General features: G+C 42.2%; 2 protein-coding genes across 2 annotated transcripts in view; one reads left to right on the top strand and one right to left on the bottom strand.

Moving 5' to 3' along the window:
• LOC149307218 (cytochrome P450 1A5-like) overlaps positions 1–10,654 on the bottom strand; it is a 38,023-nt gene extending 27,369 nt beyond the window's left edge. The window contains exon 1 of the mRNA XM_089538628.1: positions 10,447–10,654. The gene's annotated coding sequence lies outside the window, so the exon portion shown is untranslated. The remainder of the gene's footprint in view (positions 1–10,446) is intronic.
• Positions 3,432–10,654, top strand: LOC149307217 (cytochrome P450 1A5-like). Its single transcript, XM_089538627.1, has 6 exons — positions 3,432–4,283; positions 6,216–6,342; positions 7,522–7,611; positions 7,724–7,847; positions 8,599–8,685; positions 10,351–10,654. Exons 1-6 carry the CDS (start codon positions 3,447–3,449, stop codon positions 10,637–10,639), a joined length of 1,554 nt encoding a protein of 517 aa, XP_089394753.1. The 5' UTR covers positions 3,432–3,446; the 3' UTR covers positions 10,640–10,654.
• Positions 10,655–15,284: the final 4,630 nt, after the last annotated feature.

The following is a 15,284-nucleotide window of genomic DNA, read 5'->3' as shown; positions in this document are numbered from 1 at the left end:
GCATCATTTAAACAGCATACCTCCAAAGTGACCCGAAGCAGCTTTATTTTGGCCTGTCTGTTCAGGCCCTCAGAAAGCATTCATCCCCCCATTGACCTGAGAGCCAACAGCTTTTGAGGCCCTGAATGTCCACCATTCCATAGAGATATCAGTTGAACATTGTGTAAGGGTTGCAGAAACATCGTGTGATAAACCTCCCGCATTTGCAGGCTTTTCCTACTTTAAATCCCGTTTCTGAGCGAGTGGGATAAGGTCTGTCCCCAACCCCGGTTAGCACAGTTCACACGCCAAAGGCAAGCTGAACTTTCCCACCATTGGTGTGGGAAACACAATTCCTCCTTGACGTGTGAAACATCACAGCAACAAATATTGTGCAACTTATTGTGAGCATGTATCGGTTGGTGGCAAATTATAGATGCTGGTTGCTGTGGCTCCCCTCGACTAAGCTTGGTTTGTGTGCTCTCAATACAGACATGGAAGGAATGTGGTCTATGCGCTGTATGTGGACCCAAGATCTTTTTTGTGATCCCCCCAGTGTTGGAAATCATTTTAATGTCCAAAATCACCTCTGCTTCCTAAAGACCTGTATGGACAGCAGGTTTGTAGTGGTGGCACAGGGCCGCAAAACTATAAATGTCCACCTGGTTTGATTTGTTTTGCAGTTAGCCACTTCCAGCTTGGTGCCATCTGTACAGATCTGGTATGTTTCCTTGCCAAGGTTGGCTACTTTTGCTCTAATACAGGTGTATTAGAGCAAAGGTAGGCAACCTTGGCAAGGCAACAGACCTGACCCATACAGATGGCATCAAGTTGGAAATGGCTAATTTCATAACAAAGCTCAGGCATCAGTTAGCAAGGCAGAGGCAAAGCGTCAGTCAACAAGGTAGATGCATTTCTTGGCCTTGCAGAAATAACATTGGGAACACCAGGGATAGATTCCAACACACACACACAAAGAACAACAGTTCAAGGTGTTTCAGCAAACTTGTAATCCAAAACGAACAATATGCACATGTGAAATCAAACTACCGGGTCAGATAAGTGTTGCATAACTAAACAAAAGCATTGGGAAGCTTCTGGAGACTGCTTGAAAGCTTCTTCTAATATGTAAACAGGAATCATTTCACCAGCCTCTCTACTTTTCCTATGATTTGCATTTTGGCGACACGTATAGATCTGTGTTGTGGTGGTTGTTGTTTTTCAACATCTGGGGAGAGGAGAAACTGGTGGGAAAAGCTCTGTTTTGCTGTTCATGAGTGCTCAGTTGGTATTCTCAGGGCAGCTGCTACTTACTCTCTGTGTGATAGGCAGGCGCAAAAGTCTACAGCAGAATTGTTAAACTAGAATTACATTTTCTCCCCGCTTCAGCTTTATTGAGTTGTTTATTGCAGACACACTGCAGCAAACCAACACAAAAAGTGTTTGTTTTCCCAGCGCTTCTTCGCCATCTTTTTAATGCTGAGGCTGCTAAAAGAATTCCAGCTAGGCAGAGGATGAAGAGGAAAAGGAGGGGCAAGGCTTACCTTGTAAAAAGGAGCTTCTTTGTCAGAGGCTTTGTTAACTGAGACATACCTGTACTTCCCAGAATTGGAATCCATGTCTCCATAGGGAAATCTGTCTCCAAGAGCAAATAATAATAATTTCATATAAAATCTAAAATAAAAATAATTTCATCTTTGCCTCCAGCAAAATGGCAGAGCCCAGGGGTTGCATGTAAAATATCCCAGGCTCACTGCCTGGCCATACCTAGATATGGCCAGGAAACATTCATATCTGAAATCAAAGGGAACAACCGCCAATCATGATATCCCCAGCCTTTGCCCTCTTGATAATCATTTATTGGCTCCTTGCCTTTGTAATCTTACTTTTCCTCCATGAGCTCAAGGGAGAGTACATGGCATTCTCTTTCTCAATTTATACTCACCACAAGCCTGCAAGGTAGGTCAACCTGAGAAGGTCAGATCTTCCCAAGGTTGGTGGTAATAATAATAATAATAATAATAATAATAATAATAATAGTTATTATTATTATTATTATTATTATTATTATTATTATTATTATTTTAATCCCACCCTCTATGCAATGCAATCGGGGCGGCTTACATCATTAAAATATACAGTCCATATCCCCCAATCCCACCCCCCCTTAAAATACAATTAAATGATTTACAATATAAAACATAGCTTGAAATAATAAACAACAAACAACAGTAACTGCAGCAAAAAATCAGGCTCCGACAGTTAGGTTTTCTTTTGGTGGCTGGGTATCTATTCAGGAAAGGCCTGCCGGAAGAGATCTATCTTAACAGCTCTTTTAAAGCTGTTTAAGGTGGTTATATGACAGATCTCATCTGGCAGGCCACTCCATAATCTGGGTTACTGCATGAATTTTATGGCTCAGGGGAGATTTGTACTCAGATGTTCCAGTTCCCAGTCCAAAACAGCTCTCATCCCATCCAGTATAGTTGGGGATAGTGGGAGTTTTAGTCTAGTATATCTGGAGGGTTTCCTTTGGGCAAATGCTGGTGTATAAAACACTGAGCTAAATAGACCAATGTTTGAGTCAATAGGAAACAGCAACTGATGGGGTTTTTTTGGGATGAAAAGTGGTAAAACGAATGGCGTAAGAGAGGCAATATACTAGACTGGGGGACTCTACCCTGCTTACAATACAAGAAATTATTCTACAAATCATGAGTGGATGTCCCCCATTTTAGAGACATAAAAGGGATGCTGGCAGAGAGTGGGTGCAACTTGCCAAGAGATTTGAACAGTGAATGGAGTGAATCTGATTTGCTCATTCAGCAAATCCATTCCCTGCAGGCTGCATATATCCTCAGTCTTTAGGGTGCCCTGGTCTAGGGCCAGAAGTGTGGGGACAGGAGGAGGAAGAGGACTTGGAACCCCTGCTTAAGGTAGAATTTGTCCACTGCAGTTTTAAACTGGTACTACCAGGTGGAGCTTGGGGGGAATTACTAGTTTGGACCATGTGTGTATGTGTGTTGTGTGCTTCAAGTCATTTCTCACTTATGGACATCCAAAGGTGAACTTATCATGAGGTATTCTTGGCAAGATTTGTTCAGAGGAGGTTCGCTCTGGCCTTCCCCTGAGGCTGAGAACAGGCCCAAAGTCATGCACTGGGTTTCATGGCTGAGCTGGGAATGGGATCATGGAGGTTTTCCAGCCAAGTACTAACCAGGCCTGGTACTGCGTAGTTTCCTGAAATCTGGTGTTCATTGTGGTATGGTAGCCTGCTTTTTCATGTTCTCATGAAGGTTCCTGAGATGGAAAAAAAATAATTTTAGTACTGAGAAAAATTAGCTTATATAACAACTGAAACTGTATCGTAACCACAAGATAACCTTCTGCTCCAACCTTGACTCACAGTGTGTGTTGTCTCTGTCTCTGCTTCTTTTGTTCTTTAGGAAAAGTTAACTTCTAGGAACATGGAGGCTCTCAGGATGGGAAGCCAGCCCATTATGTCACTCACAGAAATCCTTTTAGCCTTTGCCCTCTCCTGTCTGCTTTTGGTTATTGTCAAATCTTACTGGCAGCGGATTCCCCCAGGACTGAAGAGACTCCCAGGGCCAAAGGGATACCCACTCATTGGCAACATCTTGGACCTGGGGAAGAACCCCCATCTGACTTTGACCCAGATGAGCCAGAAGTATGGCGAAGTGATGCAACTCCATCTCGGCACAAGGCCAGTGCTGGTGCTGAGTGGCTTGGAAACCATCAAGCAAGCCTTGATCAAGCAAGGAGACGATTTTGCAGGCCGCCCCGATCTCTACAGCTTCCAGTTCATTGGAGAGGGCCAGAGCCTCACCTTCAGTAAGAGTCCTGCAGAAGTTTGGCGAGCCCGAAGGAAGGTAGCCCAGAACGCCTTGAAGGTCTTCTCAACTGCGGCCAATCCAACCTCATCTGCTTGTCCATTGGAGGAGTTTGTGTCCAAAGAAGCAGACTACTTAGTCATGAAGTTCCAGGAGCTGATGAAGGAGAAGAATAGCTTTGAACCTTACCAGTACTTGGTGATCTCCGTGGTCAATGTCATCTGTGCCATGTGCTTTGGTAAACGGTATGATCATGAAAACCAGGAGTTGCTAAGTATCGTGAACATCAACAATGAGTTTGGAGCAGCAGCAGCTTCTGGCAACCCAGCCGACTTTATCCCTGTCCTCCAGTATCTTCCCAGCCGCACCATGAAGGGCTTCAAGGACCTCAACCAGCGATTTGATGCCCTTGTAGGGAGGATTGTGAAGGAACATTACGTGAGCTTTGATAAGGTAGGTGTGTTATGTGTATGATTTTTGTTTTGGGGCATGTGCTGCTTGGCTTTTCTTTCTCTGCTGGTAAAATGGTTTGGGACTACAGATCCCTAGCTGACATGGCCACTGTTGGAGGTGAGGATTCTGGGAATAGTCATCCAAAATATCTACAAGCTCTGATCCAGTAAGCAAAGCATAGCCATCATGAGGGAAGACCTGTAAGTTGATGACTAAGTTGATGTCACATACATGCATAATTCACAAGTGGAGCAGAACATGTCCGCATATTATACTCATCCCTCCACATTCGCTGGGGTTAGGGTCACAAGAATGTGGAAAAACTGCAAATAACAAAAACACTATGTTTTTACCCAAGAGAACACCTCTCTAGGTCCTCCAGTACAACTCTGTGGTCAACAGCTGGCAGACTTTGGCCATAGAACTGCACTGGAAGAGCTACAAATGCCTGGTGTTCTCTCTAGGAATCTCCAGGTCCTACAGGGTGACTTTTGGTTAAAGGTGACCATAGAGTTGCACTGGAGGACCTAGATTTTCCTACAGAGAACATATTAATAAAATCCTTGAATAATCAAATCCGTAAAAGTCAAATCCGCAAATGTGGAGGGATGAGTGTATTTTGTAATACATTATTATTATTATTATTATTACTACTACTACTATGGTTTATTTATATAGCACTATATGTTTTGTGCAGCACTTTACATAATCAACAAAAACAAGATAAAACCTGCCTACAGCGCACAGCAGCTAGACTCATGGCTACATTTAACATGTGCAGCGAAAGCATGTGGCCCAGACCCAAGTGCTCTGTACATAATAGGTAACATAGTAGGTTGTTCAGTCTGCACTGTCATGCCTCACGTTGGTATAGTAAACAAATAGCGTTCAAAAGGATCTTGCAGCACCTTTGAGACTAACTGAAAGACAGAAGTTGGTAGCATGAGCTTTCATAGATGCATTTTAGGAAGCAGGCTCAAGTCTACAAAAGGTCATACTACCAACTTTTATCTTTCAGTTAATCTCAAAGGTGCTACAAAATCCCTTTGCATACTGATTCTTCAGACTAACACGGCTATGTCTTTGAAGTAGTGTACAGTTTGAGATCCTTTGCTGTTTTATTTTCCCACAGACTTGTGCAGTTCCTATCTCTCTTGATCACTGCGTGAGTCTCAAGGTTTCTATAGGCACCAAGGGGCTTGTTTTCTCTTTCACCCACTCAACCCCAAACATGCAAGGGGAGTGTAGTATAAAGAACAACACCTGAGAAGGTTGAAATGTCATCCCATCCATTCTTGGTGGTCCCATTATGCTTTCTATGCTTGCTGTTGTTGTTTTTGTTGTGTGCCTTCAAGTCATGTCTGACTTATGGCATCCCTAAGACGAACCTATCACAAGGTTTTCCTGCCAAGATTTATCAGAGGGAGTTTGCCATTGCCTTCCTCTGAAGATGAGAGAGTGGGACTTGCCCAAGATCACCCAGTGGGTTTCCGTAGTTGAGCAGTGATTCGAACCCTGGTCTCCAGAGGCCTAGTCCAGCACTTAAACCACTACAGCACCCTAGCTCTTTTTATATGTTTACTAGAAGCTAAAACAGAAGGGGAGCTTAAACTCTAAGCTACAAATTTAACATAGATGGTTTAGTTGTAGTTTTTGTTTATACCCTTCTTGCTCCCATGGAATTCAGGTAGTATAAATAGACTTTCCAAATGGTCCTTCATGGAGACACTAGTCAAACCTAAAACAGCTTGGTTTGCTGTGTCATGAATCTTGACATTTTAAGGATACACAAAACTCAAATGTGCTGCCACTGTAGTTTTTACACGCAGAAGGTCCTTGACATCTCAACTTACTGGTTGACCAGTAGTAAGTGCTTTATAACCGATGTTCTGCAGTTTAGCATCACAATCATCCTCTGGATTTCTATTTCAGAACAACCTCCGAGACATTACCGACTCTCTGATCGACTACTGCCAGAATAAAAACGTGGATGTGAATGCCAATATCCAGCTCTCAGATAAAAATATTGTCCACATTGTCAGTGATATTTTTGGAGCAGGTAAGGATCTTCCGACTGGAAGGTAACTTGTTAGGCTCAGTCCTTCCTCTTTCAACCCCACCTTATTTCAGTTGCAATGCATTCTGCTTTGCAAAGACAATAAACAACTTCAGACATGGCTACATATCCTCTCATGTACTCTGTGTAGAATACAAGAGGAATATTTTGTTTTCACATCCCTGATCCATTCCATGTAGGAAAAGGTTTCCTTGTTCTCCTGTGCCTACCTGGCCTCTTATCTTTACAATTAAACAGAGCTTGAGGAAGTTATTTGACTGAATTGTTGCTCCCAACATCCAGCAACATGGGACTTGTATCTGAAACAGATCATCATCATCATCATCATCATCATCATCATCATCATCATCACATGTTTATTATGTTTATTTATATCCCGCCTTCCTCCCAGTACAAGGCGGCTTACAAATCTAAAGCAGTCCAAGTTAAAACACTTTAAAACATGCAAAATACAAGGTTGTTTTTAAAAAAATACAATTAAACAATTAAAACAATTAAAACATTACATTATTAAAAGTTAAGGTTACATTACATTATTAAAAGTTAAAGTCATCCTCTACAGAATTATTGTCAATGGTACAAAAGTCTTCTTGTGGTAGTGACTTCTTTGTTTCTTCAAATGCATTTAATTCCTACTGGCCAATGAGCCATTTTAGGCTTGCATTGGACACCAATTACCAGCCTTAACTTGAGTAAACCCCACTGAATCAATGGGATTTATATAAGTGTTGGCTTGCCATTCAGCAGTCGATTAACTGGATCTATTCTAGGAGGGATTGGTAAATGGATTTAGGCTTAACAACAAGTGCAAAGATTTCGGTACTTTGTTAAATTCTTTCCACCGAATCAGATTGTATCCCAAGTTTAATATCCCAAAAGAGCAATCTGTTCCTTCCATCTCTGAAGCTCAGGCTGATACCATTGCATCTTTGTACTATAGCTCTCAAAATCATCCAGCCACCAGTGGACACGCTGGTGGAAGATTCTGGGATCTGTAGTCCAAAGATGTTACCTTACCTATTTGTGCTCCACATTGCACCAAAACACTGCAGGTCCCACTTGTAGTGGCTTCACTCTTTTCACTAGCAATCCATTGGTTTGAATCACTATCTGCTGCTCTGCACCCAGTTCTAAAAGGTGCTCCTTTTGTGTCTTTCCTAGGGTTTGACACAGTGACCACCGCTTTGTCCTGGTGTCTCATGTACCTGGTGACTTATCCAGAAACGCAGAAGAAAATTCAAGAGGAAATAGGTAAATCTAGTCCTCCTGCTGGGAGTTTTTTTTTTAATATGCTTTTTTTAACACCTGGATTTTTTATTAACCTCCCATCTCCATCGCTTTGCCTCCTTCCCTGCCTCTGCAGACCAAAACATTGGCAGAGAAAGGACGCCCAGACTGTCAGATCGGAGCATGTTGCCTTACACAGAAGCATTTATCCTGGAGATGTTCCGCCATACCTCTTTTGTGCCCTTCACCATCCCACACTGGTAAGTCTGGTTGAACCATGTAACCATTTCTTAGGGGGAGCCAGAATCAACATACTGGCCATGCTGGGGCTGGGATTTATAGTCCAAGGAAATAACTTTGGCAGTCTCTGCTGTAACTAGACCCATTCCCCCTTCCTCAAAACTAGAATATACTGATATATATATATATATATATCCTAGGACAGGGACAGGCTACTTTCTGGACTATTGATCCCAGAATCCCTGAGCCCACTCTTGTTCTCCAAATGTGTTGTAGTCAGAAAAAGAATTGAAAGATATAGCCGTGTTAGTCTGCAAAATCAGTATGTAGAATGATCCTGTAGCACCTTTGAGACTAAAGATGTTGCCAGCATGAGCTTTCGTAGACATCAGTCTACTTCCTCAGATGCATTTATGTAATGTAATGTAATGTCCAAATATATGTAGAGAGATCTTGTAGCCCCTTTGAGACTACCTGAAAGAAAGAAGTTGGCAGCATTAACTTTTATAGACTTCCGTCTATTTCCTTAAGAAACATCTGAGGAAGTAGACTTAAGTCTATGAAAACTCATGCTGCCAACTTCTTTCTTTCAGTTAGTCTCAAAGATAGTCAGAAAAAGGTACGATTCCAGGCTCTAGTATACAAGTAAGATTACAACAAAGACCTTTTTCTGGCTTAAACCATAGTAGTTTAACAAAATAAGAATTAGTTGCTTTGCAGATTTTGGACAAATGTCACCCGTAAAAATACTGTGCACTTCCCCCTTTGTAGCACAACGAAGGACACAGCACTGAATGGCTTCTACATCCCTAAAGATACTTGTGTTTTTGTCAACCAGTGGCAAGTCAACCATGATCCGTAAGTATCTCTGGAGCCTGATTTCGAGGTGTGCCGGCGTTCCCAGAATTTGGAAAGTTGTTTTTCATTTTGCATGTTGTATTTTTAAAAACTTTTAACTGTTTTAATTGGATTATTTTAATTGTTGTTAAAGTGTTGTTTTAATGTGTGTGTGTGTGTGTGTGTGTTGTGAGCCGCCTTGGGTCCCAACTTGGGAGAAAGGCAGGATAAAAATAAATAAATAAATAAATAAATAAATAAATAAATAAATAAATAGTATTAGTAGTTGTAGTAATAAATGATATATTCCCCCAATAATGGGGCTTAAGGAAGTCTCTGTGTGGGTGTACATGCATGTGAGAGCACACTTGCCTTAAGGTTGCCTGTTAACTTATGGCAACCCCATGAATTTCATAGGCCTTTTTAGGTAAGGAATTTTCAGAGGTGGTTTTGCCGTTTCCTTTCTCTGCAATACAGCCCACAGCACAATTGTTGGTGATCTCCCATTCATTCAAGTACTAATCAGAGCTGACACTACTTAGCTTCCAAGATCAGAATTACAAATTATTAAACTATTTAAAAATCTTATAGTAATAGCAATAGAAATAGCAGCTTTATTTATAAACAGTTGTGCCTCCCCTTACGTGAAGGATCCGTTTTGGAAAACCCCCCCACCCCCACGTAAGGGGAATTGAGCATATGCCATTAAGGACAATGGGGTGTGCTCCCGGGGTGCGGGGTGAACCAGCACTTAAACCATGTGCAATTCCTCCACTGTGAAGACTATGAAACCCATTGGGTGACTTTGGGCATGCCACAGGCTCTCAGCCTCAGGAGAAGGCAATGGCAAACCGCCTCTGAACAAACCTGGCCAAGAAAACTCCATGATAGGTTCACCTTAGCATTGCCATAGGTTGGAAACAACTTGTAGGCACGCAACCACAACAAAAAGAAGAAAAAGTCACAAGTAAATACCAAAAGGTCAACAAAGTTTTTTTAAAGTTAAAATTGCAGCACAAATACCAAAAAGAAATTGTTGGCAAGGCCTGTGTAATTCTGCTGTTTCCAGATAACCATATGCCAGGTCTAGATGTCAACTTTACACATTTTCATTGAGCAGTGGTGTCAGTAGGGGGTTGCGGGTTGTGCATGTGAGGACAGTACCAGGTGACACCATTAGAGAGGTGTCACCATCTCACCCCTGCGTTTATTTTGCCATAGACCAAATGCCACGCCAAGGCAGGTGTCAACATCTGTGTGCCAGCACCACCTCTGAAATATAGCCTACAATATACAATATTCCTTGCTGTCCCTCATCCAAGTACTAACCAGGCCTGATCCTACTTAGTGTTCAAGATCACTAAGGCACAATCTGGTGCCTTTAAAGTAGAGAGCCAGTGGCTTGACTGTTGGAGAAGGACTCTGGGGGACCAGGATTCAAATTGCTACTTGCCTATGGAAACCCATTAAGGGGGCAAGTTACACTCTCAGCCTTAGAGGAACACTATGGCAAATTTCATCCAAACAAATCCTGCCAAGACAGCCCTGGAATGGGGTAGCCATATGTCAGAAATGACCTGAAGGAATACGACATGTATATCTAGACTAGCATGTGCTTTTTCAGAATACATGTGCAAGCTTCTATGAAATTGTAATCTACTATGAATGACCTTTTTTTTCCCCTAGGAAACTTTGGAAGGATCCTTCTGCTTTCAACCCAGAACGCTTTCTGACTGCGGATGGCACAGCGATAAACCGAGCCGACAGTGAAAAGATCCTTACCTTTGGCTTGGGTAAAAGGAAGTGCATCGGAGAAAACATTGGCAAATGGGAGCTCTTCCTTTTCTTAACCATCTTGGTCCAGAAGCTGGAGTTCAGTGTGTGCAGCAGCGAGAAAGTGGATATCACTCCCCAGTATGGACTCACCATGAAATGCAAGAAGTGTGAGGACTTCCAGATCAAACCCCGTTTCTAACCCGAGAAATCTGGAATGAGCAGCCATTGACATTGGACCATTGGGGTGGGGAGGTATCTGCTATTGCAAAGGTCATAATTTGCCTTGGAGTGAACTGGGCGCCTAGGATGAGCTGCTGTGTTGAGGCATTCCTTCAAAAGACTAACAAAATAACATGCGGCTTGCTGTTATCAAAAGGTGTGGCGCTCTGCCTGCCAGATGCTGATAGGGTGAGGCATTTGCAGCTACACACAAAGTCACTTTGCTTTAAGTGATGGGAAGGAAAGGTTTGTCCAGGCTGATCCACATGGAAAAAAACTAGTCTCTGTGTGGTTCTGGTTGTGCATTCGGACCTCACTGTCCTCAAGCTTGTCTAGTACTACATAAAGAGAAAGGCTGGATCTATCAACTTTGGTGTACAGGTTTAGCTTTAAGACTTTTTGATATCCAATGTGACTGCCCAAAGTGCCTTGTGGAAACTTTAACCCAGCTTGGGGTGTTCCGGATAAAATGGGGAACATTTCTCATCTCCCTTTGTCTCAGTGATTCCCAAAGTCTGGCCTTCCAAGTGATTTGGACTTTGGCTCTCAGAATCTCAGACCATGGACCAAAGATGACTGAGGCTTCTGGAAACTGACGTCCAAAACCTGGAGGACCAGAGTTTGGGAATCACTAATTTAGAGGCTTCAAGGTTGAGAGATGCATTCATAGAACAAAGGTGAGAACTGTGTAGCCCTTGTCAATTGTGAGGAATGGTGGAGATGTGTGTGATTTCTGTCTCTAGTTGTACAATTCAAGGGTGGGGTGGGTTGTTGGGCATAGAACATGGACCTACTTGTCTTGGAAGTATGTGCTCTCTGTTGGAAAGGCCACCTGGGTCCATGTTTTCGAACTCTGTGCTTCTAATTCAAAGACATCGCTGGAAAATCGGTATGCAAAGGGATATTGTAGCACCTTTGAGACTAAGGCCCATTACAGACCGCCCAAAAGGGGAGGTCTTGGGCCGCTGCCGGTTGCAGCGCGGAGGAGCCGCAGCAGCCAAACCGCGCGACTCCTCCGCGCTGCAAAAAAGGAGTGCAGAAATCGCACTCCTTCCGGCAACCCAGAAGAGCCGCCGCAAGTGCCAAAGCGCGCACTCGCGACGGCTCTTCCGGGTTTAGACGTCCGGACGCTGTGCGTCTGTTACGTCAAGATGGCCGCGCCCGTCTGTATAGGGCGCCACCATCTTGCCGTACGGAATACGCGTGAGGGGCAAGGCATGTCCGGAAGCGCCGCCCCTCGCGCATATTCCTGGCGTAACGACGGTGCCGCTTAGCCCCGTCTGTAAGGTGCCTAACTGAAAGAAAGGAGTTGGTAGCATGAGCTTTTTTAAAATCATATTTTATTAAAACATATAATACTTCCACAAACATAACAAATATAACCCATCAAGACTAAAGAAAAACACTTAACAGCATTAGACAATATAACATCTAACCACTGTTTCTAAACTAAAAACATAACTCAAGCCTGTGCTTAACTTTCTCTTCCTATCTAAATGCTTTGTTAATGTCATATACCTTTTCTGTTTTTTTAAGGGAATTTTAACATTTTGTTCTTATGTATGTATGTATGTACGTATCTGTATATATTCCCATTGTAATATATTGTTTTCTCTCTGTTTTATTGTATTTCCAGTCTGTTTAGCTTCTTAAATATTTTCTTACCGAATCTCCCCATCATAATTTCAAATATGAAATTCATCTTCTAAATTATAAAATGTATTGTCTTTTAACATTGTTGTTAATCTATCCAGATTTAGCGTGTCAAATAGTTTGTATAGCCAGTCTTCCACTGTAGGGGAGATCTGGTTTTTCCAATTGCTTGAGGATACAATGCAAGCGGTTGTTATCCTATAGAATAAGAGGTTTTTTCCTGTTTTGGATTGATTTTTCCTTCTATCATTTGTAGCATATTAAGTAAGTACATTTCAGGATGTCAAGCAAAATTCATTTTCAGAATTTGTGTTATCGTATTGTGGATTTCTGACCAATATTGTTTTGCGCGAGGGCATTTCCACCAGATATGATAAAAGGAACCTAAAGTTCCATTACATTTTCAGCAAAGGCCACTTCTACTTTTATGTATTTTGGCTAATCTAACTGGAGAGAGATGCCATCTAAATAACGTCTTGTAATTTTTTTCTTTGAAACCAAAACGTAAAAGTAAATTTTATATGTATTGGTTTTCCAAGCTTTCTCCTATGAGCTTTTGCAGACAAGAGCTTTCAGTAAACAAGATCAAAACAGAAATCTCCAGTCTAGGGACTTAAGTAAGAAACCAACCTATCTATGAACATAACGTCTCCGAGAACAAGAAATAGGCTCAAGTCCATGAAAGCACATGCTACCCTCTTTTTTCTTTCGTGTCTCAAAGGTGGTACAAGGTCTCTGTGCTTATAAGTTATAGCCACATGAGGAATGAGATCTAGACTACTGAACATCTGGAAGTCTGGGGAGGGAACTTGGAAACAGGAGTCTCATGAAAGAAGGCATGGTTGAGAACACTGCATTGTGTAATGCTCATTGACGCATCTTCATCATCTCACTTGGAACATACCTGAACCTCATCTGATTTTGGAAGCAAAGCAAAGCCAGACCTGTTGACTACTTATTGCATGGGGTACCACCAGAGATCTCTAAGAAGGATGCATGTACAGCGCTGTGTAAATTTACAGCGCTTCATAAATAAAGGTTAATAATAATAATAATAATAATAATAATAATAATAATAATAGGAAAGAATCCTGTTTGAAACCCTGGACAGTCAGTTACTGCCAGTCAGAGTTGACAATGGCCTGTTACAGACTGCCAAAATAAAGCTGCTTCGGGTCTCTTTGGAGGTATGTTATTTAAATGATGCATGGGTCCTAAGAGTCCGGAGGTCGCCCCAAAGCCACACTCCATTCCTAAGCACTGGAGTGCAGCTTTGGTGCAGCTTACGGATTCTTAGGGTGCATGCATCATTTAAACAGCATACCTCCAAAGAGACCCGAAGCAGCTTTATTTTGGCAGTCTGTAACAGGCCAATATTGAGCTAGATCTGACTCAATACAAGGCAGCTTCCGATGGAGGCCTGGATTGCATTTGCTGAACAGAAGCATCACTGCATCAATTGCATATGCTTTTAAATTAAGGATGGATGTGAAAAGGTATTTAAAAAATGTTAAATATACAGATGGCTATTGGTCTCCCAAATAAACGCACAAATTACATATTTGAGAATCCAACTATCTTCCTTTAACAATCCTTGGCCCTTATCACATTAGATGAATCCTGGGCAGAAACGGGATTTGAACGTAGAAAAGCCCCGCAAATGCAGGATGTTTTTCAGACAACGTTTCTTCCAAACAGCAATAATGGCACCTTTTTACTTTCAGGAACGTCCAAAAGGTGTCATTTTTGTCGACTTTCCATTCACTTTATTTTTGTGTTATTGCTCTTTGGCGCAAACGCGTCTGAACATCCAGCATTTGCCTCATTCTCAGTGCAGAAACAGTGGCCTTTCAAACAATGGACTGCAGTTCCCACCAATCCTTCTCTCTCAGGGATGATGAGATTTATTGTTTAAGCCAACAACATGTGCAATGCTTCAGATTCTCCGTCATTGTTTTATCGGGTGCCATCTCTCTCCTTCCAAACCCTTCTTCCAAACGTTTTCATTGACACATCTCTTCTATTAGGACTCAATATGTGTATAGTGTAACTACCAGCCTCTAGACTAGATGTTCTATAGGGCAAGGATTATATGTAAGGTGCTATGTGTATTGATGATGTATATTAATAAAAATTGCTTTCTATGATACTGAGGACTTGCAGTTAATTTGTCTGATCCTACTGAGTTTGTGAAGTCAAAGGCTTTCATGGCCAACATTCGTAGTTTTTTTGTGGGTTTTTCGGGCAACGTGGCCATGTTCTAGAAAGGTTTATTCCTGACGTTTCACCTGCATCTGTGGCTGGCATCTACTGAGATTATTTTAAAGGGATAAAAAGCCACTAGAGAACAGTCGTTTTACAGTTCTGTAGAGCCAGCATGGCATAGTGGTTTGGGTGTTGGACTATGACTTGGAGACTGGGGTTCGATTCCCAGTTCAGCCATAAAACCCATTAGGTGACCTTGACTTGGGCAAGTCACACTCTCTCAACCTCAAGGGAAGGCGACGGCAAACCTCTTCTGAACAACTCTTGCCAGGAAAACCCTGTGATAAATTCACCTTAGGGTTGCCATAAGTCAGAAATGACTTAGAATCATAGAATCGTAGAGTTGGAAGAGACCCCAATTAGGACCACCCAGTCCAACTCCATTCTGCCATGCAGGAACTCTCAATCAAAGCATCCCTGACAGATGACCATCAAGCCTCCATTTAAAGACCTCTAAGGAAGGTGACCCCACTACACTCCAAGATTATATATTCCACAGCCAAACAGCTCTTATGGTCAGGAAATTCCTCCTAATGTTGAGCTGGAATCTCTTTTCCTGAAGCTTGCATCCATTGCTCCATTGTACCTTCTTCTCTGGAGCAGCAGAAAACAAGCTTGCTCCTTCCTCAATATGACACCCATTAGCCCTGTTCATATTGAGGAGGGAGCCTCCTTAGACTTCACACATAAGGCTCCTGTCTGCGCAT

Source organism: Sceloporus occidentalis, unplaced genomic scaffold, assembly GCF_023333645.1.
Source record: "Sceloporus occidentalis isolate IW3139 unplaced genomic scaffold, rSceOcc1.0.p SCAF_9, whole genome shotgun sequence".
NCBI classification, from domain to species: domain Eukaryota; kingdom Metazoa; phylum Chordata; class Lepidosauria; order Squamata; family Phrynosomatidae; genus Sceloporus; species Sceloporus occidentalis.
Note: the sequence above shows the minus strand (reverse complement) of the source record. Positions and strands in the feature narration are given on the sequence as shown.